Here is a 27,038-nt window from a genome sequence, read left to right on the forward strand (position 1 = left end):
CGACCTCATGGACTGCAGCCCACCAGGCTCCTCCGTCCATAGGATTTTCCAGGCAAGAGTACTGGAGTGGGGTGCCATTGCTCTATTCTGAAGAACTTTGCTATTTTACTTTTCCAGATCCTTCTCTGAGGCATTAATTATACTGATTTCTAGTGTCATGTTGAAATATTGTATTTTCCTCAACATATTAGGAAGTATGATTCTTATCTAAAATAATTTTTAACTTGGAAAAAAGATATTCATCTTATCTGGTATACTGGTAGTCATAAACAGTTTGCTCTAGTATAGGGGTTAAGAGCAGGGATTTTGGAGCTAAATATCTGAATTTAAATCCTGGTGTCATCACCTAACAGCTGTCCAAGGACAAGAACTTTCTGTGACTTATTTACTTTCTCTAAAACACTGAGCCAGTAATAGCAGTAATTTCATGGGGTTGCTGTAAGGATTACAAATGAATTAATTCATACAAAGCATTTAGTGCCTGGCTCATAGTAAGCACTCAACAAATGCTATTAATTCTTATTGGGTACCAAACCCATTAGCTAGAGCTTAGGGAACAAAATGGTAATAATGACAACAATAATATTTCAGCTCTGTAGTGGTTTATGACTTCCTCAGCCCATCAGCACAAACCATCTCATTCGTCATCTCTATTCCTGGCAGTGCCAAAGGAAATAGCATTATTGTATCGTTTAGCTAAGAATGGCATAATTAATGAAGGCAAGAGTGGTTGCAAAAAGCCTGTGATATTTCTGCATTGGTGTAAGCTGGTTGTTATGGCAACCATCCCCTGTCAACGACCCTTTGCCAAGCAGAGAGATCCATTTTTGGAGCCGTCACAGCACATCTGTTTCTCTGCTCAGCTGATTAGCTCTTGTTTGCAACAACCAGCAGATGGAAGTAAAAATGAAAAAAAATTTTCTAAAAAGAAGCAAATGTTTATTTCATCCACAATTCTGCTTTCTAATACAGAAACAGACTTTTGGCTGTTTTAGGAAGACGCCACGTGAACTGGATGCTTAATCTATAGGCTGCTTCTCTCCTTGGTGAGAGGGAAAAGTGTACTCAACCTATAAATTACAGGTGATAGGTCCTTCGTGTAAGTCTTTTAAAATGATGTGGCTCATACTCCAGTTTCAGAATGTTCTTCTACCACCCCTCCGTCTCTGCACGGCTTTGACAGAGGAGCCAGCTCAGCACACATGTTCCTCACCATACGTCCCATATGAAAACACTGAAGCTGAAGAACACAAGGCCAGTGGACTAGGAGACCTGAATTCTGGGGTCAAATATGGTCTGAACTAGCTCAAAGAGTATCTTCTCTCTGCCTTCGTTTCCTCACCTGTAAAATGGCACTTGGATTCCCATGCTCTCTGAAAAGTCAAAGAGCTCCAGTACTTACCAGATATGGGAATCTGGACACAATATCTCCTACACCTCTTTGAGCCTCACTTTCCTTAGTGGTAAAATGAAGAAAATAGTATCTACTCCAGAGGGCCATTGTGAGAATGAAATAAAACAACATATTAAAAAAGCACCCATCCTAGTCCCAGTGCATTCACGGGTAGAGCCTCAGTAACTGCAAGTGTTCTTCCCGCTGTATGCTTGCTGAGCAGGTGAAATATTCAAACTATCGGCCAATCAGCTACACATGGCCCTGAAGCTGGTTCTTAAGACACCCTTCTTCCTAGACATTATCCCCTGGATATGCTGGGCTGTTAGGAAATCTGGGTGAGACAGGCACTTCTGGTGGCCAAAGAGTACTCTAGAGGTTCTGGATGGCAGCCACCTACCATCTAGGACAAAAGTATTTCAATATTTTAACAATCAGCATGGTCCCACCCGTGCTTCCCAGCTAACTGTAAGGCATTATTTTAACAGAGTCTACAAATATCCTCAATAAAAACAATAATGATGATCTTGGTCACTTTCTTTGGTTTTCAATCATTTATAAATACTCAGTTTAATTCTTCAGTACCTGTGATGGTAGGAAAGGTAGATTAAGGATCAACTAGTCCTATACCCCTGCCATCACCATAAACATAAATCAGGCTTGTGTGCCTTTCTGCTATGAACCAGGATATTATCTGGCAGATGTTCAACGCAAACACTGGCCGAGCAATCCAGTACTGACAGTGGGCATGGGCTGTATTGGAAGTGCCTGAGTTCACTGAGTCACAACCCAAAGATTCCAGTTACTGTTACCCACCTGCTAAGTCGCTTCAGTCGTGTCCGACTCTGTGCGACCCCACAGACGGCAGCCCACCAGGCTCCCCCGTCCCTGGATTCTCCAGGCAAGAACACTGGAGTGGGTTGCCATTTCCTTCTCCAATGCATGAAAGTGAAAAGTGAAAGTGAAGCTGCTCAGTCGTGTCCTACTCTTCACGACCCCATGGACTATAGCCTACCAGGCTCCTCCGTCCATGGGATTTTCCAGGCAAGAGTACTGGACTGGGGTGCCATTGCCTTCTCAAGTTACCCACCTACCCACCCAGTGTTCCTAAGCACTTAGCCTGGCAGAGCCTTAGATTCCTTCTCTATAAAAGCAATGTCATCATGCCTAACTGGCATCTTCACAGGTAGCAAGCACTTAAAAACAATATTTGTAAAAGTTCTATGCATATGTGAGATGTTACTATTCATATTATTATAAGAAACTGGCTGTCAGGAGACAGTGATGGAGAAAAGAGGCAATAAACATGGGTAAAGGGAGGATCGTGTGAGTTAACGCAGTTCTCCCTTTACCGGTGTTTTATATATACATATATATATATACGAGACAAGCCACAGTCACAGGCAAGGAGGGAGATCAGAGGCTCACTGTTAATTAGGTTGAGGGAAGTGACCTACACCAAGCATCTCGGAAATAATCCCAAAATACCTGACCAGAGAGCAGGTAGAATAGCACAGAATCCTCAAGGTGTTGAGGCTCCATGTGAGAAGGCAGTACATCCAGAAGAACATTGGTACATTCTAGCACATACACAAAGAACTGTGTTTGCCTCAAAGACCTAAGGCTGAGCAAGAGGGGTGTGTGTGTGTGTGTGTGTGTGCGTGTGTGCAGACAGGCAAAGCTGAGCTAACTAACCTAGCACCTGTAACATGAGGATCTGTAGATTCAAAATGACTGGCTGATTACCTTAGAAATCTGAATTATTTACTACAGAGGAGGAGTGCTAAGTATTCTGGAGAGTTGTTACAGGTTGAATTGTGTCCTCCAAGAAAGATACGTTAAGGTGTTAGCTCCCAGGACCTCAGAATGTGAAATTACTTGAAAATAGGGTTGCTGCAGATGTAATTGATTAAAGTGAGGTCATACTGGAGCAGAATGGGTCCCTAATCCAGTATTACTGGTGTCCTTATAACATGATGGCCACGTGAAAGCGAATACACAGGGAGAATGCAATATGATTCAGTTCAGTTCAGTCACTCAGTCGTGTCCGACTCTTGGTTTCTAATGTTGAGCATCTTTCTTTCCCATTTAAAATCATCTTGCTGAGTCACAGTATGCTACTGACATGCTCAGTTTGTTTAAAAAAAAAAAAAAGAAAAAACTCTATTGATATTGACTTCTAGAATAACTCTTACTATGCCAGCCAATAACTCCCCAGTAGCACTGTTGCAAAGTACTATAATATTAAGGGCACCCCCTGGGATTTTTCTTCTCCTACATGGCTGAGTTGGTACCACTTTCACTCAGCATCTTTCAGCCTTCGTAGTGTCTACATGAGGTGGCAAGAGAAAGTAAGTGGAGAGTGTTGTGAATATGATAATTCATGGTGCAGCTTCGAGCTGCCCTGGTAAACTGCTGTTTGGACTGAAAGTCAACCCTTGACGGTGGTCTGGTCACATGTCATCAGCTACCTGGTTTGAAGCCTATAGCCTATTTGAATTATTATAGATGTTGGAGTTACTCAGGCTGGTGAAATCAAAATGCAAATGCAACAGGGAAAAAAATAATTTGGTTCAATTTCTCAGAAATAAAATAGAGGCTTCCCTGGTGACCCGCTGGTAAAGAATCTGCCTGCCAATGCTGGAGATACAAGTTCAATCCTTGAACCGGGAAGATCCCACGTGTTGAGCAGCAGCTAAGCCAATGCATCACAACTACTCTAGAGCCCAGGAGCCACAACTGCTAAGCTCACGTGCTGCAACTACTGAAGCCCACATGACCTGGAACCAGTGCTTCACAACAAGAGAAGCCACCACAGGAGAAGCCTGCATAATACAGCTAGAGAGTAACTCCCGCTCACTGCAACTAGAGAAAAGCCCAAGCAGCAATGAAGGTCCAGCACAGCCAAAAATTAAATAAATTAGACAAAATAAAATACGGTCAAGGATCTTTCAACTGTGTTTTCAAAGTAAAGGCACTGTGGCATGCAATCGTTTTATCCCACTGGCACTGGCATTACATGCATTGCTGTCATATTTAATCTGCTGCTGCTGCTAAGTCGCTTCCGACTTAGTGCAACCTCATAAATGGCAGGCTCCCCTGTCCCTGGGATTCTCCAGGCAAGAACACTGGAGTGGGTTGCCATTTCCTTCTCCAATGCATGAAAGTGAAAAGTGAAAGTGAAGTGGCTCAGTCGTGTCCGACTCTTAACGACCCCATGGACTGCAGCCTACCAGGCTCCTCCGCCCATGAGATTTTCCAGGCAAGAGTACTGGAGTGGGTTGTCATTGCCTTCTCCCATATTTAATCTAAATACCACTTATTCACATAAGCAGAAATGAAAGCATGTTAAGGTCAATATACTATGCAGGCCACCATACAAAGACAATATCCATTTGAACCATTACTGATTATCCTTTCAAGGACTCCTCTTGACCCAAACCCTGACCTCACAGAAGGACAGTATAAGTTTGTTGAAAGGCACACTAGTGAAAGTTGCTCAGTCCTGTCTGACTCTTTGCGACCCCATGGACTATACAGTCCATGGAATTCTCCAGGCTAGAATACTAGAGAGGGTAGCCTTTCCCTTCTCCAGGGGATCTTCCCAACCCAGGGATCAAACCCAGATCTCCTGTATTGCAGGCGGATTCTTTACAGCTGAGCTACAAGGTAAGCCCAAGAATACTGGAGTGGGTCACCTATCCCTTCTCCAGCGGATCTTCCCGACCCAGGAATTGAATTGGGGTCTCCTGCATTGCAAGTGGATTCTTTACAACTGAACAATCAGAGAAGCCCAAAAGGAAAACTACTCAGCCATAAAAAAAAAAGAATGAAATAATGTCATTTGCAGCAACATGGACGGAACTACAGATTATCATATTAAGTGACGTAAGTCAGAAGGAGAAAGACTAATACTATATGATATCACTAATATGTGGAATCTAAAATATGATATTAATGAACTTATCACCCAAACAGAAACAGAATCACAGACAAAGAGAACAGTCTTAGGGTTGCCAAGGGGGTGAGTGGGTAGGGGAGGATGGACTGGGAGTTTGGGGTTAACATGCAAACTATTATATATAGAATAGACAAAAAACAAGGACCTACTGTATAGCACAGAAAGCTATAATCAATATCCTGTAATAAACCATAATAGAAAAGAATATGAAAAAGAACATATATGTGTATAATTGAATCACTACTGAAATTAATACAACATTGTTAGTCAACTATACTTCAATAAAATAATTTTTTTTAAGTTTGTTGAATGGAACTGACAAATGTAAGATTCTTCCTATGGACATTCTTGTAGCAGTCATGGAGCAGAAAGACTCTGGGGAATAAAAACGTGAGGACAGTGTAGGACTCAGTCCCAGGAGCTGCAGCCTGGTCCCAAAGTGTCTTGGATGCAACACACATTCTGAGAGAACCTCTGAGTCATACTCAGGAACTGGGCACTTGGCTCCTGAGAGGCACTCTCAAGGTCTCCATACCATAATCTGCCTGCTCCTCAATTTATCCACTACAGCAGGCAAGATGCAACACTAGCCTTTCCCTGATAAGAAGGGAACCAGTTCCAGGCAATCTGGGCAACAGAAGTTCACCATGGGCCACTAAACTGCCCCTAGTAGAAACATTCCACATATTTTCTTCAACCCAGCTGAAACCTAAAAGTCACAAACACTTCATGAGAAATGTATAAAGCCAAGAGCAGCTTTCCCTTTTCTGTGTTCTGTGGTTCTGAGAACACCAACTTGCTGAAGGCTGGAATGGGAATACCATCTTCTGACTTATGCCACCCTAAATAAGAATTGAGTGGCCTCAGTTATGCTTTCCTTTAATAATAAATCGACCAAAATCAACAAAGCAATGTGTGAATATCAATAGTAATAAAGCCCTCCTCAATCTACCCTCCAAACTCATCTTCTCCTTGATTTTTCCTTTTTAACCAATATATTCGTTCATTCAACAGATGCACATTAAGCTCCTACTCTATACCAAGCACTACACTGAGAACCTAGCATCCCAAGTCCCTGCTAGAGTTTGGAGTTCAGTTAGAAGACCTGCTTGTCAATAACTATAGTACAATGGTCATATCTTGCTAATGGAGAGCGTAAAGGCTGCAGTGGACACTCAGGGAAAAGAGACTCATTGTTGGCCAAGGATAAGGATGGTTTCCTAGGGGAATAGCATTTAAAAGAGACTTGAAGATTGAGGCAGAGACATTACTTTGCCAACAAAGGTCCGTCTAGTCAAGGCTATGGTTTTTCCAGTGGTCATGTATGGATATGAGAGTTGGACTGTGAAGAAAGCTGAGCACTGAAGAACTGATGCTTTTGAACTGTAGTGTTGGAAAAGACTCTTGAGAGTCCCTTGGACTGCAAGGAGATCCAACCAGTCCATCCTAAAGGAGATCAGTCCTGGGTGTTCATTGGAAGGACTGATGCTAAAGCTGAAACTCCAATACTTTGGCCACCTCATGCAAAGAGTTGACTCATTTAAAACGACCCTGATGCTGGGAAAGATTGAGGGCAGGAGGAGAAGGGGACGACAGAGGATGAGATGGCTGGATGGCATCACCGACTCTATGGACATGAGTTTGGGTGAACTCTGGGAGTTGCTGATGGACAGGGAGGCCTGGTGTGCTGCAACTCATGGGGTCGCAAAGAGTCGGACACAGCTGAGTGACTGAACTGAACTGAACTGAAGATTGAGGAGGAAAGTTGCAGAGCTCTGAAGTCCACTCCAGATGATGTAACAATATATAGAAAGGTTTAAAGAAATGATATATAAGGACAGATTTGGGGAATTACTTGTTTTTCCACTACTGCTGAGGCATTAAAAAAAAAGTAAATTGGGGAAAAGTAACCTGAGATGAGGTTGGACAGCAGAGAGGCTTGAATGTGAATGGCTTCATTCCTCATCCAAAGGAATGTTGACTTTGTCCTACAGTGTTTCTCAAAGTAGAGTTCATGAGATCCCTATGAAAATTTTTATGGTTTGCCTTTGTTTCAGTTGGAGAAGGCGATGGCACCCCACTCCAGTACTCTAGCCTGGAAAATCCCATGGATGGAGGAGCCTGGTGGGCTGCAGTCCATGGGGTCACGAAGAGTTGGACACAACTGAGTGACTTCATTTTCACTTTTGTTTCAATGATAATTTTATATGTAATAATGAAATGGGAGAAGTTGCAGTAAAAAAAAAAACATGTTCCAGATTATCTGGATGGTCATTTGCTACAAAACTTCAATGCCCATATTTATTTTTATTATGAAGCTGTCATCAAGTCAACAGAGATGTGCTGGTTAGAGGCCAAAGGAGATGCTATTTAAACAAGGAGATCACACAGCTGAGACAGAGTAAAGCGATGGGAGAACCGGATCACCACACGGTATGCAGTAATAAGAATGACAAAGTAACTCAAAGTAATCCATGCTGTCATGCTCTGAAATGGATTCACACTGCAAAGGACAACTGAGTTTCACAAAACAATGTCATTTGTCTCATTAAATTAAAACTATTAATTTTAATGTTGCTGGCTTTGTAGTTTTTCATAATACATTTCCCCCCATCTCTAAGGAGATGACTACACAAGTCCTCTTATTAACAGAGGGCATTTGCTTGATCCCAGGCCGGAGTGCTGTGGAATTCAATGCTGATCTGACAAGCAAAGCTGTAGCTGTGCTTCAGGGTCTGTTGGTATCTAGCCTGGAAATTCTGCAAACTTTTATATGTGTCATTTCACAGAGGATTTTGTGGTGATGCCAGAACTAAAAATTAGACCCAAATCCCAGGTTTCACTAGAGATAGAAAAAAGCACACAAGAGAAGTTGTTATGTATCCAGTATTAAAAAAAAAAAAATAGCTAGGACTATGGCATATTGTTCTGAAGGCCACCTGGAACTGAAATCTGTCTCTTCATTGAGCCATGTGTCACTGGGTCTGCCTCTATCCAGGGAAGGTGACCTCTGCTAATTTACACAATGGTGGGATGAACTTGCCAAGCCATGACCCTCGGAGAACATGGCGTCTTCTGGAGGAGGCCTTTTTTCTAACTGCCTGAAGGTATTCTATGGGCCTCTGTCACTTAGTCCTGAGATTAAGTGTCATCACTCTCACCCACCAAATCAGAACTCCCACAGTTCAATGAGGATAAAGGATTTCCTTCTTGCTGAAAGTTTTGTGAAGTGTGTGACTTTCCCATAAAAAAGGCATAGTACCAAGGCTTTCAACAAATACACAGAAATAGATGCCCTCTGCTCACCTCAGGGGCCATCCAGAATGGGGTGCCAACAGATGTGTTTCTCCGTAGACGTGTACTGGTGAGTTGAGCTGAGACACCTACAAGAAAAGCGTGTCATAATTCAGCAGCGAGCAGATGATGCTAGACCAGGGCTGGCAAACTTCTTCCATAGAGGGTCAGACAGCAAATATCTTAGACTTTGTGAGCTTAAGGCCTGTCACAACTACTCAACTCTGCAAAAGCAGCTCAGATAACACAAAAGCAAATGAGTGTGGTTGTGTTTTCGCAAAAATTTATTTAGGGATGCATATCATTTTCACGTATCATGCTCTTCTTTTGATTTTTTCCCCAACTGTTAAAAAATATAAAAATCCTTCTTAGTTCATAGGGTGAACAAAAATGGGACACAGGTCAGACTTGACTCACAGGCTGTAGTTTGCCAAACACTGTAGATATGAGCATTTATCACTCTGTCTAAATCACTAGGATATTTTTTTTTCTAGTGAATATTTCTATCCGTACTGCTGCAAAATTGGAATCAAAAGAAAGCATCGAGAACTAGGATTAACCCCAAATACCTTCCTACTATATTTCCAAAATATTTCAGGTGATATCTAAAAATGGTGCTTCATTTGATGGAGGAAGAAAATTGGCATGTATTATCTATAATTGAACATCAGTGTAGACATAAAAAATTTTCAGTGCTTTATCTTACCTAGAAGGCTGGAAACCTGTCAAGAAAAATACACTTGTCAAATGGAAAAAGAAATAGACTAAGACTATTATTATCTAGGGCTCAATGTCGAGGACTTGAATTTTAATATAATTCCCATGTACTTTGTTTTAGTCTTTGGTCAGTTCTCTTTTTTATGCCACAACAGATATAAAGGTGAATTGGATTAGCAGTCAGAAGCCCTGTTTCCCATAGCAATTATGCCTTTTCCTATTAGACCTCAAGCAGACAACCTCACAATGAGTCTCAGTTTTCTCACCTTTAAACTGGGGACAATACTGCTCATTACACCTAACACAAAGAGCTCTTAAACCTCAAGTAAGGGAACAACTGTGAAAATGACATAAACTTTGAAAATGAAAAGCATTTGTAAAATGGAAAGCATTTTACAAACATAAGGTACTGTTTTATACCAAGCAGAAATCTACCACAGCCCTTCAGACAATGACAATAGTTGCCACTAATGTTGTCAATAAGAACTAAAAAACTTGGATACATGTGCTCATCAGCAAAGAACGTATCTTTAAGAACATTAGGCATAGATTTGCCAACTACCATGGGTTGTTTTTTGAGGGTAGTTTCACTAACTGCTTGAATTCTTTACTCTTTATTAGGAAGCCAGAGAGGGTTCTTTAAACTCTAGTTAAACACCCTAAAATTTTTCTTTGCTTTTTTAAAAAACAGACCATTTACTTAGTGCAATTTCATTTATCTTTGAGTAATTTCTTCTGAGCAAATGATTCACTGATACATTTTAACACTAAATTCTTTCTTACCAATAAAGCAATGAACATACAAAATCATCTTTTCTCCTCCTATGCTGACACTGAAAAAGAACATTTTAAAAAGTGCTTCTGTAAATGTTTTCTCATTATTTATAGCAGTCATGCTGAAGGACTAACTGTTGTTAAATTCATTTAGAAGATTAAACCATTTGATAAACTTAAAAAGGAAAATCAAATGGTTTGTTGGATTCAATACAAGGAGTGTTGTAAGGAGATATTAATAGTTCTCTGGCCTTAGGTGATATAACTCTGTTTCCTCTCACCCTTCCATTTCTTGTTAATGTTTCCAGTTCAACCAGCCTCACATGTAGCAGCAATAATCACAATTTAAAGGGATGTTAGTTTGCAGACCCAAAGGAGTATTTTACCTTCTGCTAACAGGGAATTAGTATGCCTGAGGCTAGAGAAAGTCATTTAAAAGACCAAACGGTTTTCTCTTTTCATATGCAAAAGAATAATAGACAAAATGTAAATTATAGACAATTGCCCTGAGTTGTGAAATCCTTCGCAACAAACCAAAGTTTTTCCCATCAAATTTTTCTTTTGAAACACTTTCATATTCTCTCTTTAATAAAATTGCTTCTAAAGCTGAAAATAGATTAACAAACAGCATCTCCTAGGGTGATCCATCTGGTGAACCCCGCTCCCCACCCCGACTCTCCAGCCTGTGCGTCACTGGAAAGGCCCTCAGCCTTTGGTGTAGAAGAGAGGCCCCAGTCTTCTGAGATCACAATAAATGGCTGCCTTTGGCTAAACTGCACACATCAAGAAAACAAACGACAAGCCGTCATTACCAAAGTCAACGAGCTTAACTCCTCCTTCTGTTGTCAGAAGAATGTTATTCCCCTTGACATCACGGTGGATGATTCGGTTACTGTGCAAATGCTGAAGGCCCTTCATGGAGTCCCATCGCCACCAAACAACAGGAAAGAGAAAAGGAAAATTTGCAACGGTTAGTTTTAAACAATTACCCTACTATTAAAATCTAATCAAAGTCCATATTAGGCTACACCTCCCTGCTGTTAATACACCTTGCATATTATAGAGCAGTTTCCCCTTGTTAGTATGCTGTGGGGAGCCAACCAATGACAAACTGCCCCCTCGACCCCACCTTGAAGGACGTCCTTACCAAGAGGGCCCCATATAAGATGTATGAGATCACTGCTTCGTCCAACCGCTGGTTGCACCTAAGTAGACTTTTGACAAGCTCGGTGACTGAGCCCCCATTACACAGCTGCAAGAGGAGGTGCCGGGGAGAGAGACAGCAGGAGCATACATACAAAAAGAAAAGAAAAAAGACATTAGGAAAAGCCCACCAATTACCGACCTCAAGTAGTAAATTTGCAAATCACAAAACTCTAGGTTGGAACAATGAAACTTCACATTTCCATTGCACAAATCTAGTTCTCTGTGTGTATGTGTTTGCGTATATTTATTCAAGGTGATGACTTATGATTGAAAATACAAGTCCAAAAAAGTTGACTTCTTTCTCAAGTTAAATAGCAAAGCACAAGACATTATTTAGACATTAAAAAGAGAATGCATATAATAATCATAGTGAGTTGTTATTGGAAATTTTACATGAATACTGTCTGTTTAAACACACACACACACACATACACACATGCAGTTTGAAGGAAAGACAAAGTCAAGATGAATGCCCTTGATTCTTGGGAGGGGATAAATTTTATTTCAAATCTTGTCTCCAGTGCTGGCACTGCAGACACCAGACGCCCAACCAGCAGCTCTTTCTAGAGTTGCTACTGCATGTCAGATTTATGGAATGGAGCCGCATCATATGTTCATTTAACCTTTTCATATTCAACTTTAGAAGCTCAGCAACTTTATGCTCTTTTTTTCCCCTGTAATTAAAAACATTCTAAAAGTACAGCTTTCATATTTGCTCTCTGTTATAGAATATACCGAGATTTTAGATACATAAACTAGGCATATTATTTTTTCACAGCAACTTAAGGGTTTTCAAGGATAATTTTGACTAAATGCAGAAGGCAATGTGTAGGTTTGGGTGTGCTATATGCCATTTTAAATCAAGGGTTCTTAAGTGGTTTGAGCAGGGCTTGTATATACCTTGAAACTGTAGGCAGCATGTTGTATATTCATCTTGTACTTTCCTGCTGAGAAAATTCACAGCTTTTGTCAGATCTGCAGAGCCATCCTTGTCCATATAAAGTCAAGACCCTGATTTAGAGACCTAGGTTTCCTCCTGGCACTTTGTGTGTAATTTGAGAAAGAGTTAACTAGTGAACAGTGGGCGTCCCCTGGTTGTGGCTGCTTGAGTCAACTGGCTTTTTGTAAGCAAGGCAATCTGAGGGAGCACAGATTAGCATCTTTCCTAAAAGAAGACACTCTTTATCAAGGGAATAGTACGTTAAGATCTATTTGACTCTAATTACAAACATTTGCAAGGTTTTAATAAATGGTGAGGAAATGTTTTTGTTTGATGAATGTATCTCTTCTTGCTACATACATGGCAGATACCTTGCCCACACATTAAGAATCAAGATAAGCTGAAACTTATCTGAATCTGCCCATGTTTTAAAAAACTTAAGCTGAATCTGCCCATGTTTTTACCATGTAAGTTGCTCACAAACACTATTCAACTAAAAATCCAATATAGAATTGTTTGTGGGGGCTGAGTCGCTTCTGACTCTTTACGACTCCATGGACTGCAGCCCGCCAGGCTCCTCTGTCCATGGGATTCTGAAGGCAAGAACACTGGAGTCAGTTGCCATGCCTCCTCTATGTGATCTTCCCAACCCAGGGACCAAAACCTCATCTCCTGCATCTTCTGCAGCGGCAGGCAGTTTCTTTACCACTAGTGCCACCTGGGAAGCCCCAGTATAGAATTAGGAAGCTTTAATAAAACTATGATAAATCACTATCTCTCAGAAAGGATTCCCTCCTGAATCCTTGAACACTGAATCCTGAACAGTGAAATGCACTGAAGGCTATAGTGGTCTGGGATTTTATAAGTGTCCTCAGAATCCTCTCTCCACCAATGTTTGGTGTAACTTGCTAAATCAACACCAACACTTCTCATGACCATAATATTGAGTACCAGCATAATTTCTTCCAAAGGATTCCACATTCTTTTTATTTCAACTATGTCTTAACATAACCCTGAAGGGCACATAACATTCAATGTTCAATCTAATATTCTCTTGAACAGTGAATGCATTTTCAGTGTCATGATTCATAGAAGAATCTTAAAAGCTAAACTTTCAATAAACATAAAACAATTTTCTCAGGAATCCCCCAATTAAATTTTACATTTCAAGGGAACAAAAACAGGAAAACTGAACATAGGGTCAAATGATGATCACGTAAGAATGCAGAACATGACAGAAGGGATGTTTTGGACCCACAAAAAAAAAGTCCTTCTGAGGCTGATGGCATAGAGCTTGGAGAGCTTGAGAGAGTAAGATTAGGGTGGGGATGCTCCCTTTTGGAAGTGGGAGTTGTATAAAGGAATAATGATGATGAAACTACTTCATATGAACCTCTTTTATTCAGAAATGTGCAGGGAGACCTCCTCACAGGAGCCTCATGCCAACAAAGCAGTGTCCGCGCTGTACAAGATCCACCAAGCCTGGGATTCTAACTGTCCCTACACCTGACCTGCCTCCTGAGAAGGCTGTATGCAGGACAAGAAGCAACAGTTCGAACCAGACATGGAACAACGGACTGGTTCCAAATTGAGAAAGGAGTACATCAAGGCTGTATATTGTCACCTGCTTATTTAACTTCTATGCAGAATACATCATGCGAATGTCAGGCTGGATGAAGCACAAGCTGGAATCAAGATTGCTGGGAGAAATATCAACAACTTCGGATATGCAGATGATACCACTTTAATGGCTGAAAGCGAAGAGGAATTTAAGAGCCTCTTGATAAAGGTTAAAGAGGAGAGTGAAAAAGCTGGCTTAAAACTCAGCATTCAAAAAACTAAGATCATGGCATCTGGTCCCATCATGTCATGGCAAATAGGTGGGGAAACAATGGAAACCGTGACATTTTCTTGGGCTCCAAAATCACTGTGGATGGTGACTGCAGCCATGAAATTAAAAGATGTTTGTTCCTTGGAAGAAAAGCAATGACAAACCTAGACAGTGTATTAAAAAGCAGAGACATTACTTTGCCAACAAAGGTCAGTATAGTCAAAGCCATAGATTTTCCAGTAGTCATGTATGGATGTGAGAGTTGGACCATAAAAAAGGCTGAGCACCAAAGAATCGACGCCTTCAAACTGTGGTGTTGGAGAAGATTCTTGAGAGTCCCTTGGACAGCAAGGAGACCAAACCAGTCAATCCTAAAGAAAATCAACCCTGAATATTCATCAGGAGGACTGATGCTGAAACTCCAGTACTTTGGCCACCTGATGTGAAGAGCCTACTCATTGCAAAAGATCCTGATGCTGGGAAAGATTGAGGGCAAGAGGAGAAGGGAGTGACAGAGGATGAGATGTTTGGATGGCACCACTGACTCAATGGACATGAGTTTGAACAAATTCCAAAAGACAGTGAAGGACAGGGAAGCCTGGCGTGCTGCAGTTCATGGGGCTGCAAATAGTCGAATATGACTTAGGGACTGAACAATAACAACAGCCTGCTCATGACTTGCAAGAGATTTAGAACTTGATGCTGCACTGGCAACAAGGTCAAGGCTAGAGTTTGAATGAAAAGGAGAGACAGGGAAGACCCCATGATAAGGAGTATCAGGGACCTAAGACACAGGGAGATACCAAAGGCAGACAGTAGGAGGACTCAGGGTCATCACACGGTTGGAGTGTGGTCTCATTGCCATACGTGTCAGATGCCATGAGCATCTGCTGTATTCAGATTGAAATGTCACCCCAGAGAAGGACAGGAACAGGGAAAAAGAAAACCATTTAAAAGCTAAGTCCTTATCCAAGTGACTAAGCTTTGAGCTGGATTGTGAAAATGGGAAACAAATTTCCCAAACTTGTCCCTTTCCAAAGAAGTACTCAGCTGACTACGTTTAACAGGATGAGTTCAAATCAACTATTTCCTCTAGGCAGGCTGGGGGCTCAAGAACAATGTTAGGTTTAGCTATTGAAAAGAAAGTGACCTTTTGGTTCTCAGTCATTTGTAACTGTCCAGTTTGTGTCACTCAATCATGAACACTGTCCCTGCACTCCAAGAGCTCAACACCAGAAATGGACACGTGAGTAATGAGTGGCAGGTGGAAGTGGAGTATGCCCAGGGATATGGTGGCACTGAAGAGGGAAGGGTGACCTCTGCCATGCCAGGGTAGAGAGGGAACAGTCTGCTCTTCCTGGAGGATGTAACACATACAATGAATCTGAAGGACAAACGAGCTTATGGCAGGTGAACAAGAAGAAGAGAGTCCTTGGAAAAGGGACACCGTGTGCAAGGAAGGGAGCACAAAAGAATGAGATGGGTAGGAGTGTTTCTATTTGCCGGTCCATCTACGTGCGTGTGTGTGTCTCTGTCTGTGTGTCTGAATTCTACGTACTCTGCCTCTGTTGGGACAAAGGGACAGAACCTAGCACAGAGAGATGGAGAAGTAGAAAGGGGAACAGGGAATGCAGGCGTGCCCTGCCAAAGTGTGTGGACTTAATGCACACGAATTACGATACCATAGTATACCATTGGATAGGAGTGGTAAGCTAGCAACAGGTTTTAGACAGGAGGTCTGTTCAGATTTCTAGAAAGACCTTGGTAGCAGATTGGAGGGTGGACAGAACAGGAAGACAAAGGGAGCTAGACACCTGTCAGGAGATATTGAAGCAATCAAGAGAAGCAAGGTCAGTAAGTCAAGAGTCCTGAGGACAAAGAATCAGGGACAGATACAGAGTGGGTGTTGGGGGGTGGTGCTTTTATAAGATAGCATTGACACGAATTTTTGACCAGTTGGATAGAGAAAGTTAAGAGACAGAGTCTAGGGATCTTGTGAGAATATCAATAAAGTTCTTTGATCCTCTAAAGCCAAAGCAGTAATAGACACGCAAAGCACTGCCACACCTTCATCAGAACCACTTCTCAGTCTGGCTTCCATCTCAGGGAGGCACACGCTTTATTGAATTGCAAGTGCACTATTAAAATTCTACCCAGAGAACATTTAAATTAAATACTGGGTGATGATCCAAGCTAACTCAACCCTGGAATTTTCCCCTGAAACCTCATTTTAGTCTCTCTCCTGCCCTACTTTCAATCTGGCCATTTCTGGAACAAGAGCCTATTTGGTGGCATTTTAGATGGGTAGCCAACTTACAAACTTTCTTTATAGCTCTAGAACCTACGGATGGATTAAAAGCAGCCATTTTGTCAGCAGGATCAAAACTCAGCTGTAGATTTAAGAACAACAATAGAATCTGACTCAGTTGGTGCCTTTTGTTCGCTAAATGTCAGAGTTTAAGAGCTGTCTGATTTCTTGTGGCTCAAAGAAACATATAATTAAACTGCTCAGGGTACCTTTAGAGGAAGCAGTCCTGTGAAGCTGATAAGCCCACTAGCAAGGTTTTAAAGGGCAGCCTGTGGGTTACAGGGAAAGGACTTAGGGTACTTGGATATAAAAAAGGAAAGCAGGTACACACTGACAATTGTCTAATCAGAGTAAATATTCAGTGAAATGGACTGAACACTTTAAAAGCATGACAAGGGAACTATATTTAAATGCATCAAATAATATAATCCTCTTAAAGCTGTAAGGAGGCAGCCAAGCTTCCTACTTCACCCACCCCTGAGGGTTGGCACCTGCAGCCTTTTATTCCCGCCCACGCTGCCAGCCATCAGACTCAAATACAGAGGTAGGTCTGCATCCCTGCGTTCCTCCCTATGCCCTCAGCATTCAGGAAATGTGGCAGCTGGATGCATGTTGAATTTAATGAGCGTTTCGCTCCAAACCAAGAAAAACAGAAAAATCATTTACATTCCACATCTATTTTCCAAAACATCGTTGAATATTGATTCAATCACAGTATGTGAGTTTGCTAAGATGGTCGTAATTTCAAGCAATAAAATGTTCCTTGCTCCATAAGCCATCAACTTTCCTCTACATTATTAAAGAATGACCCATGCAACACAATCACCAGACCTTTATTCTAGTTGAAACTCTAACCTTCAAGTAGATCCTGTACTGGCATGTTGATTTGCCCTAAGAGGACAGAAATAGGAGGAATTTCTTTTCAGTGCTTTTTGGTTCAGTGGATTTGATCTTTCAAGGGTGTTAGGTTCTACAGAGGGCATAAAGCAAAAGGCGAGGATTATCAAAATTACTCTTGAAGATGCCTTAGGGAGCACCATGTTAGACAATGTCCACCTCTCAGGAAGGCCAAGCAACATAGTTTTCCTCCACAGCATTGGGAGACATGTGTTTTTTACTGATACAAAGTGAAATCACTGTCTTGCCCCTACAAGAATGAAAACAATGTCACTTGAAACCATGGAGTTCCAGTCAGGGTGGGCTGGGAGGAAGATGCTCACACCACGAGAGGCAGGAGGGCCCCAAGACCCCCACCTCCTATTTCAGCCCCTCTCCAGAGCACATCGTAGATTCGTTGGGTAGGCAGAATCACTCCAACACTTCAGCTTCTTAGGCCCTCTTGTTTTTGCTGAATAAAGATAGCACATGAATATAGGGTGCAACTCAGCTGCATTTCCAAGTTCTTGCCTTCTCCACTCCCAAATGTTCTGTACTTTCCTTCTGACCCCCAGGCACTCCAATGACTCTCATTCTAGAATCCAGCCAGAAACTGTCATTGGAGTCAGTGTTCTGTGCTCCAGGGCTTTCTAACCATCTCTGGCCAATCAAAACATGGTTCAGACCATCAGGGTTCCACTATGACCCTGACTTATTAACATGATAACCTTGACTCATGCCACAATATCAATGGGTGGAAATGCTTTAAGGTGGTAACTTGCAATATAATGGGGCTTAGACTGGACTTTCTAGGGCCTTAAATAAATAAATGCAAAATCTGAACAGAGGTATCATTTCCCCCCACTTTGGCTTAGATACTGAACTTACACATAGATCTTTGAGAGGAAAAACAGGTTTAAAATAATTCTTTTATTTGGTTTTAAAATATAAGGAGTATTTTTTTAGTTTACATTGTCACTAGCACTCTAAACGCTCAACTATTTCTTTCAAGTTGAACATATTATTTGAGCAGAAATAGTATTTACCAGTGGAAAGTTTTATACCAAAGGAAAACAGAAAAAAATATATTTCATGTCTTAGCAAATACTAGGCATTTTGTCTGAATATGGAGCTTTTCTTAAAGGTCTAATTTCTTATTATGTTTCATTTAGGTGAGAGATAATACAACTTGTAGATTTTCTGAATTTAACATTAACTAGGATAAAACTTATTCACAAATTATCCAAAAGATTATTATGTATGTTTGTCTCCATATCTTTCTCATATAGTAGTTGTCTGTCACTGAGGAAAGCTTTGGTTTGCTTTCTGGTAACAATTAGTACTTAATTTCAGAAATGACATTTTTATTTGCTCTTGTTTTCAGAGTTGTGGTGATTTAGGAGGGTTATTAATAACAGTTTTCTATCCTCAAGAATTGCTCTGCGGAATAGCTTCTCACGGTTCCTTTCATCATATTCAGCAAGGAAAGAGCAAAGGCAATATAAATTTAATCTCAATATACAGGATGAAGGGAGCAATATTAAACAGACCGTAATTTTATTATGCAAGTTTCCTAAAGCACTCATTAAAAAGCTATAGGCGGCGCAGCATGGTCAAGGCACTGTGTGGACTGTCATTATCTTCCAGCGGAGGGTGTGTGTGTGTGTGTGTGTGTGTGTGTGTGTGTAATCAGGAACTGCTGCCATTTCAACCAGAGATCCAAAGTCTATTTCCCGGACCTGACAGACAGCATCATGGGCAGCAGCAACACAGAATGGGAGAAAAGCGAAGTGCAATCCTTCTCTAGTTCTGCCGTATAACTGGTTATGGGACAGTAGGCATGCCACTCCTTCTCTGGGTCTCTATTCCTCAAGTGAACACTAGGAGAGTGACCTGAAGGAAGACCAAGGTCCCTGCCAGCTCTAGGAGTCCAGGAATCTATGTCTATAAGCGTACTGGAGGCACTGGACACAGCTAACCCAGGAGCCTGGCGTGGATGGCCCATTCCTAGACAGAAAAGACTGAGGATATCTGGATCCCCGTGCCATCAGCTTGGGCATGGACCAACAGAACCCGCAAAAGGTATAATATCTGCATACTGTATTGCCGAGGCATGAATAATTCAGTGTGCCAGGGCAACCTCATTATCTGTGCTTAGTCACCCAGAAAAAGCAAGCGACAGTCCGCGGGGGAGTATTTGCACAAGATCCAGTTCACAGTTCTGAGCTCCTTCTCATCTTTCAAGGCCAGGTGCAGCCCCTTCCGGCTGCTTCAGCTGTGCCAGAGGGGCTAACATTCAGTCACTCCTCATGGGGAAGAGCACTTATTCTCCAGGTGGTGGCAGGTCTGAGCAGCCTACCTACCCACTCGTCAAATGGAGGGGGGGACAGTCCCTTTTCAGGCTCTGGAAAACCCCTGGAAGGTCCAGTTTTCTATATCTGAATACAGAATCTTTTTAAGTCAGGGTAAAATGAAAAGAAACTAAGACTTCTTGGTCACTGTACTTATTAAATGATAATCAAGTTTAAAACATTGAGGTCTTACAGAGTTTAAGAAGAATATAACCCTAGAGACACTAGAAATTATTATTTCAGAGACCCTAGAAATATTACTTTCCATATTGCACGAGAATAAGCATTTAAAAATTAATGTTATTAATATTCTAGAGCTTTGTACACAGGATAAAATCTGTAATATTCCCAGGGAAGCAGTGGGGGATAATAAAATCCAAAAGATGATACTATGAGAACATGCTATGTGACGTAACCAATCAACTAAACAGAAAAAGATGATTTCTAAAAACCAAAATCCCTTACATCTTTATATTCTGAAGAGCGCAACTAGTGTGACAGAAATGTTCCTTGCAGATTATCCCATCTGAATACAACAAATGAATTTCTCATACATGGTTGCTACGGCATCCAGTATATATTGTCTCATGACCAGGCCCTCCCAGAGCCAGATGGGAGGTTTTCAACAAAAGACCCCAGACGGTGAATCCAGGACTGACCTCCCCTTTGTTGCTTCTCTCTTAAAGCTTTCACACCTGTCCCCACGCTCCTGGATCACACGTGTGACCTCAGGCACGGACGCTGGTTCAGAGGGGTGGAGTCTAGGACAGATGAGGGTGGGCCTCGTGAGCACGAGGCAATACAACAGACCTGTCCTAATATACTGACTTCACATGCTGTCACTGCGTTGTTGCCATGTTAGTCCCATGGACGAACTGTATTTGCAGGGAATGGACTCTTTTGCACCCAGTTACACACATTCATTAACAAGGGAGAAAGAAGGGCAAGACTATAGAGGATACAGTGATGCTGGCTTCAGACTGTCTCTTCAAAGCAGATGTGGCCAGGAATATCAGCTGCTCCCTGCTCCCAAGTCTCAGAGGCACCTCTCACCAGGAATTGTGCCTAGCTACAGGGAACTTCCTCCCCCAAGGCCACATGCCCGCCCAGGGTGGCATGCACCCAGTGATTGGTTGATGCAAAGATAAAATACAGGATGACCCTATAAGAGCATCCCAGGTCTTCTTCTACCTGAGGATGGGCTGAGGCCTCTGTTGCACCTACACTGATGTTTCCTATCTCTCTTGTCCAATCCCACCTTCCATCCAGGTCTAGCCCCCAAAAGAGGAACTCTCCAATAACCTTCCATACACAACTGTCAGAGTTTATTTTCAGGAAATCCAACCTGAGATGAGGATTAATGGCCATGAATGGGCTGATTCAAATTTGGCAAGCAAGTAAACCTTGGGTTAACAACTTTTGAAAATGAGCTGCAATCAGTTGGAACATGTTTTCTGTGAAATTTTCCCAGCCTGGAGTAGAAAATAACCTTTTCCAACTGTATTTTTATATTCATTGTATTAGAAAAAAAGATTGTTAAAACCTCAGAAGCAGAGAAACATGCACATTTTCAGCACACAGCCTACCTGTAAGAATGTAGAGAATACCACATCTGGTAAGGTACCTGTGTATGCAGGAGAGATCATTTCCCCCAAATGTGCATCTTATACTATTTAGGCAATAACGAGTCTGCTCACCCCTGCTCTGTCTGAATCGATGGTCACCCAGCGGGAGCCTCTTACCTCCAGGACCAGCCACAGCTGTCCTCCCACACAGTGATCCGCTTTGTAAAACATTCCGTAAAACTTTACAACATTGGGATGATTCGGGAGAAACTGCAAAATGTTGTATTCTGCCTCAATCTCTTCATCCATATCCTATATAGGGGAAAAAAATGCATGCTGAATTCAGTATAATGTGTGAGGTAGGGTACAGAACTGATGCCATGATCAGGTAACCCCTTAATAAAGCATATTTAGTCTACATTTTTTATGTCATCATTACCATATCCTGAAAACAATGAACATGTAGATACCAACTAAAGCCTCCTAATTGTTAATCAGTAAAATGTCTTCATTATATATCTTTAATAATAATATCATAAATATCTTTTTAAAATTTAAAAATGTCTGAATTTTCAAAGCAATTAAAGAGAAGTAGTGCAAAGGGATCCAACCAGGATACAACACTTATAACCTCACTGTACTAAACAGTGGACAGCATTGTAAGCTCAGTGTTCAGTGCTCTGAATTATGATGCCAGGCTAAGATGACTGAACACCACAAGTCTGGGCCACTTTGTAACTTACAGAGAGACCAGACTGTGTAAACCCAAAACATCACTCTTAACAAGAGAATAACTGTTGAAGAGCCCTGGGGACTAAAACCAAAACAATAGTAAAATGGACAAAAGAGAAAAGCAAAGGAACTTTTGACCCCAGATGGAGTCCCTTCATTCAGATGGGCTGGACTTCCCTGGTGGCTCAGACAGTAAAGTGTCTGCCTATAATGCAGGAGACCCAGGTTCAATCCCTGGGTTGGGAAGATTCCCTGGAGAAGGAAATGGCAACCCATTCCACTATTCTTGCCTAGAAAATCCCATGAACGGAGAATCCTGGTAGGCTACAGTCCCTGGGGTTGCAAAGAGTCAGACACGACTGAGCAACTTCACTTCAAGTCACTTCATTCAGGAGGGCCAGGGAGTCATAACTCATTTTGGGATATCATGCCAGGTTTCAGTATCTCTAGAAAATCACCCCCAGAATCAAGAAGGAAGTTGAAAACTCAGTGTGCATGAAACCCTATATTGTGGGTACTTACACTGATTGGATCTAGAATTTTTACTGCGGCCAGGCTCCCATCTCTCTTATTAGTCACCTTGTAGACCTTGCCATAGGTGCCTTTACCTATGGTCTCTATAATTTCCCAGGTATCTGTGGGATCTGGAAGCGATTCAAGTCCAAGCATCGTGGCGTTGTAATGAAACAATCCATACAGATGTCTCCTGGTGGGAAGAAAAGCTTGTTATGAGCAACAGATCACAGGATTAGTGTCAGTGGGCTTTTGAAACAAGAATATTTTTATTTCTTAACCAGCAATCTTGTGGTACTTTCCTTTTTTTAACTGTCCCCTTGTATTTTAAGAAGACTTTTTTTTTTTTAAGAGATTTGAAACCTCTTTAAGAAATGCGGGTAGTAGATAGAGGGTGGGCAGCATGGCTCTGGAACATCTTCAAAAACACAATCCTAAAAGGGGAGATTATATCCACACAGAAGGAGGGAGTAAAAGGGCCAAAGAGGATGTCCAGCCATGACCAGACAACCTCATTCTAGGTTGCTAGTAGTGGCTGCTGATGCCAGGAAAAAATCTGAAAGTCTCAGGTCTGAGATCTTACAGCTAAATTATGTAACCTTGACCAGGTCTCTCTGATGGTCACTAGAAACTAGCACCCAGCCTCTGTGTGCAAAGTCTCTGTTAGGAAGAAGGATCTGGTGCCTGTACAAACCCCTATGTCCCTGTCCTTTCAGAAAGCTTATGTTAAATCTCCCAGGACTCCCTTGAGTCTCGAAAGGCTGGCTCAAGCATTAATGATTAGGAAATGTGAGGATGTAGAAACAAAGAATAGCTATTGGGCCAAGAAACTGGTAACAACTTAGACTATAAATTCACCACATAGCAGAAACACTAAACTCCCAGTTCGCTGAAAGATACAGATAAAAGCCTGACACACATTTCTGAATTGTTTCTACAGGAAGAAGACCGCAACCAGATGAAAACTGCTGACCATAAGAACAGAGATTCTAGACTGGTTGAAACTAGAAAGCTGATGATGCTTGCAGCTTCACCTTGATCCCAACCAATCCGAGATGCTTGTGCACAAGTCGATCACACACCCTCCCTCACACTGCCTTTAAAAGTCCTTCCCCAAAGCCATCAGGGAGTTCAGGTCTTTGGGGCATGGGCTGTCTATTCTCTTTGGTTGATGTCCTGCAGAAAACATTGAACTTTCTTTCACCACACCCCGCTGTTGGTGGATTGGCTTTGGTGTGAGCAGATAAGAGAACCTAAATTGGATCTGGTAATAGCATCAGTCAGTGCACAGTATCCATTGTCATCCAGGTCTTAGGTCCTGCAAGGATTAGCCAAGCCAGACCCCATCCACACAGCAACAGCCTACTGTGGGAATCACACTGAATGGCTAATCAGAAGCTGCAAGCTCACCCCACCTTAGCAGTATTCTATTTAACAAGGACTTGGCCCTGTAAAATTTAAGTACTTTAAAGTACCAGCAGCAAGCTTGGCAGGCAAACAAAGTCACCCTAGACTGGTCCCATGAAAAAGCTCCTTCAAGTATAGTTACTCCAAGGCTAGAAGAGGGATCTCAACCCCAGGTTGTTTCTAATCTCAGGAAAGGGGCCATTAGACTCCAACAGGAACAACCACAGCATCCAGTCCCCAGGTGTCCACCTGGAGTGAGCCCTTCTGCCTCATGCTGGGCAATCCAATTTCCACTTCTAATTATTTCCAGACTGCGTTCACTCAAGACACAGCCTTTCGACTTGGAACAAAAATTCATTTTTCATCCTTACCCTTTCTGATGGGGGCATTTCAAAGATATTGAAAACCACTGCCAAAACCAAACAAAATCCCAATATCTGTGGTATTGATACTGGGAGGGAATCTGTCTTTCCAGAGTCCACCTGGCAGAAATTTCATGCTCTGAAGGGGTCTCCAACCAGCACCTTGAGAGCCCAGGCCAGGCTCATCCTGGGCTGAGACAAAGACCCTAAGAGGTCAGGTGGTCAAACAACTCCTGATTTTCATCTTCTGGTTTCAAGATTCTAATGAACTCTAAGCTTTCCCCTTGGCCAGTGTTTCCCAAAATCCACCTTTCTCAGCACATGTTTCACAATTCTTGCCATATATGTATGTTACCTGTGCTATTAGCTACTAATTTAAATGACTTGCTTTTTTACATAAATAAATGTCTTTTTTTAAAAATTTTTCTGTTGCCACAGACTGCTGGGAGAAATATCAACAACCTCAGATATACAGATAACACCACCCTAATGGCAAAGAATGAAGAGGAACTAAAGAGCCTCTTGATGAAAGTGAAAGAGGAACAGGAAAAAGCTGGCTTAAAACTCAACATTCAAAAAACTAATATCATGGCATCTCATCCCATCACTTCATGGCGAACAGATGAGGAAACAAAGGAAACAGTGACAGATTTTTATTTCTTGGGCTCCAAAATCATAGTGGGCGGTAACTGCAGCCATGAAATTAAAAGATGATTGCTCCTTGGAAGAAAAACTATGACAAACCTAGACATGCTAGAAAGAAGAGAGATCATTTTGCCAACAAAGAGCCATGTAGTCAAAGCTATGGTTTTTCCAGTAGGCGTGTACGGATGTGAGAGTTGGACCATAAAGAAGGCTGAGCATCAAAGAATTGATGCTTTTGAACTGTGATGTTGGAAAAGACTCTTGAGAGTCCCTTGGACAGCAGGAAGATCAAACCAGTCAATCCTAAAGGAAATCAACCCTGAATATTCATTGGAAGGACTGATGCTAAAGCTGAAGCTCCAATACTTTGGCCACCTGATGAGAAAAGCTGACTCAATGGAAAAGACCCTGATGCTGGGAAAGATTGAAGGCAGGAGGAGAAGGGGACAACAGAGGATGAGATGGTTGGATGGCATCACCAATTCAATGGACATGAGCTTGTGCAAACTCCAGGGAAGCCTGGTGTGCTGCAGTCCATGGTGTCGAAAAGAGTTGGACGTGACTGAGTGACTGAACAACAATAACAACATGGCATGTAGGATCTTAGTTCCTCGATCAGGGATCAAACCCACACCCCTGGCAATGGAAGTCTGGAGTCTTAATCACTGGGAAGTCCCATATATATCTTTTAAAAGCACTTCATATCCCTACCCTAAATCATTTGCCATATATCAAAATTAACTGTGAAAAGATGATTACACTAAAAGCAACAGTTGTTCAAGCACAGTCAGGGACTGCTGCCCCTGTTCTTTTGGGGAAAAGAAGGAGATCATGGAGTGATGGGGTAGAGTTAAAGACTAGCACAAACTTTCCCCTTAATCTCATCAGAAGACATGAAAAAGAATTAGCAAGTGAACAATTTTGTCACTATGTAATTCACTGTCCTTTATTGCAAGATCCTCAAAACCTCTGAACACCTTGGGAACGGCTCTTCAGCTCAGCTTTTACAAAAGCGAAAGGCGGGATCAACTGGGGATGTTGATTAAGGCCAGACAAGTGGGGATGGGGAGGGTAATGAGATGTGTTTCCTGGAGAGAAGAATCTGGCCCATCGATGTGGGTAGAATTACTTTATACTCACCAGGACAGGCCCTGTTTCTCCACTTGCATCTGGGCTCAGCGCCACTGACAGAGGTACTGAGCCAAAACGCCTGCACGATCCAGGCCCTGCCCTGCCCAGCCCCAAGATCTGCCTAGCAACGCATCTCTCTGGGCCTCAGTTTCCTCACTGGCATGGTGGGGCTGCTTCTGCCACCCACTCCACATTGTGCCTATGAGTCTAAGAGGATGAAGACAGAATGAAGTGAACGTGGTGACTGCCGACCAGTGACAGTCGCCGTCACAAAGGCTCAGCACCATGTTCTGCCTCAGCAGAGGCAGCACAGCTTCTTGCTCTGTTCTATTTTACCCTCAGCCACAAACCAAATGAGAACCAAATTTGCTCTGCTCCAAAATGGCAACCCACTCCAGTATTCTTGCCTGGAGAATCCCAGGGATGGGGCATCCTGGTGGGCTACCGTCTATGGGGTCGCACAGAGTCAGACACGACTGAGGCGACTTAGCAGCAGCAGTAGCAATCAGTTATCAGTTTCCAACAAATGGCAAGAATTCGGTGTGCGCAAGTGAAATGAAATCATAGCCCGTGGCAGTGGGAGAGGACCCTGGAAGCCCTCGAATCAAGTGGTTTCCTAATGATTTGGGGCCATGACACCCTTTTGTTAAATTAAATCTTACTTAGGATGCTGATGGATAAGCTGAGAGAAGTGGTGTCCTTCTGGCTGAGTGAGGCTGGGGAACGGGTGCCTGCACTGTGCCTCCCATGGGGGACCAGAGGGGGCACCAATGCCCTGGTCTGCTTGCAGCTGCTGGGTTCAGCACTGAGAGTCCTGTAGCCCGGGAAACCTCAGAACTAGGCAAACCAGGACAGTCTGTCACCTTAGACTCTGGGACCTTCTCTGAGCACTATTAGAAAATCCCTGATTAAGTAGCCTCCACCACCACCATCTCATCCCCTGCTATGGTTAAATTGCAACTTCCCCACACCCCAATTCATATGACTGTGTGTGTGTGTGTTAGTGTGTGTGTGTTAGTCTCAGTCGTGTCC

At 42.3% G+C, this 27,038-nt stretch overlaps 1 protein-coding gene across 1 annotated transcript in view; it reads right to left on the reverse strand.

The window, feature by feature from the left end:
• The window catches only part of LOC133258933 (myosin-IIIb-like), a 40,157-nt gene extending 13,407 nt beyond the window's left edge, over window positions 1-26,750 (reverse strand). Inside the window, exons 1-6 of the mRNA XM_061435674.1 lie at window positions 26,669-26,750; window positions 22,471-22,654; window positions 21,394-21,528; window positions 11,287-11,391; window positions 10,952-11,051; window positions 8,661-8,737 (exon numbers count right to left, since the gene is read on the reverse strand). Coding sequence (XP_061291658.1) covers window positions 8,661-8,737; window positions 10,952-11,051; window positions 11,287-11,391; window positions 21,394-21,528; window positions 22,471-22,617 — 564 coding nt within the window. The 5' untranslated portion in view covers window positions 22,618-22,654; window positions 26,669-26,750. The remainder of the gene's footprint in view (window positions 1-8,660; window positions 8,738-10,951; window positions 11,052-11,286; window positions 11,392-21,393; window positions 21,529-22,470; window positions 22,655-26,668) is intronic.
• Window positions 26,751-27,038: the final 288 nt, after the last annotated feature.

The sequence above is a fragment of the Bos javanicus genome, chromosome 2 (assembly GCF_032452875.1).
Source record: "Bos javanicus breed banteng chromosome 2, ARS-OSU_banteng_1.0, whole genome shotgun sequence".
In the NCBI taxonomy this organism is placed as follows: Eukaryota; Metazoa; Chordata; class Mammalia; order Artiodactyla; family Bovidae; genus Bos; species Bos javanicus.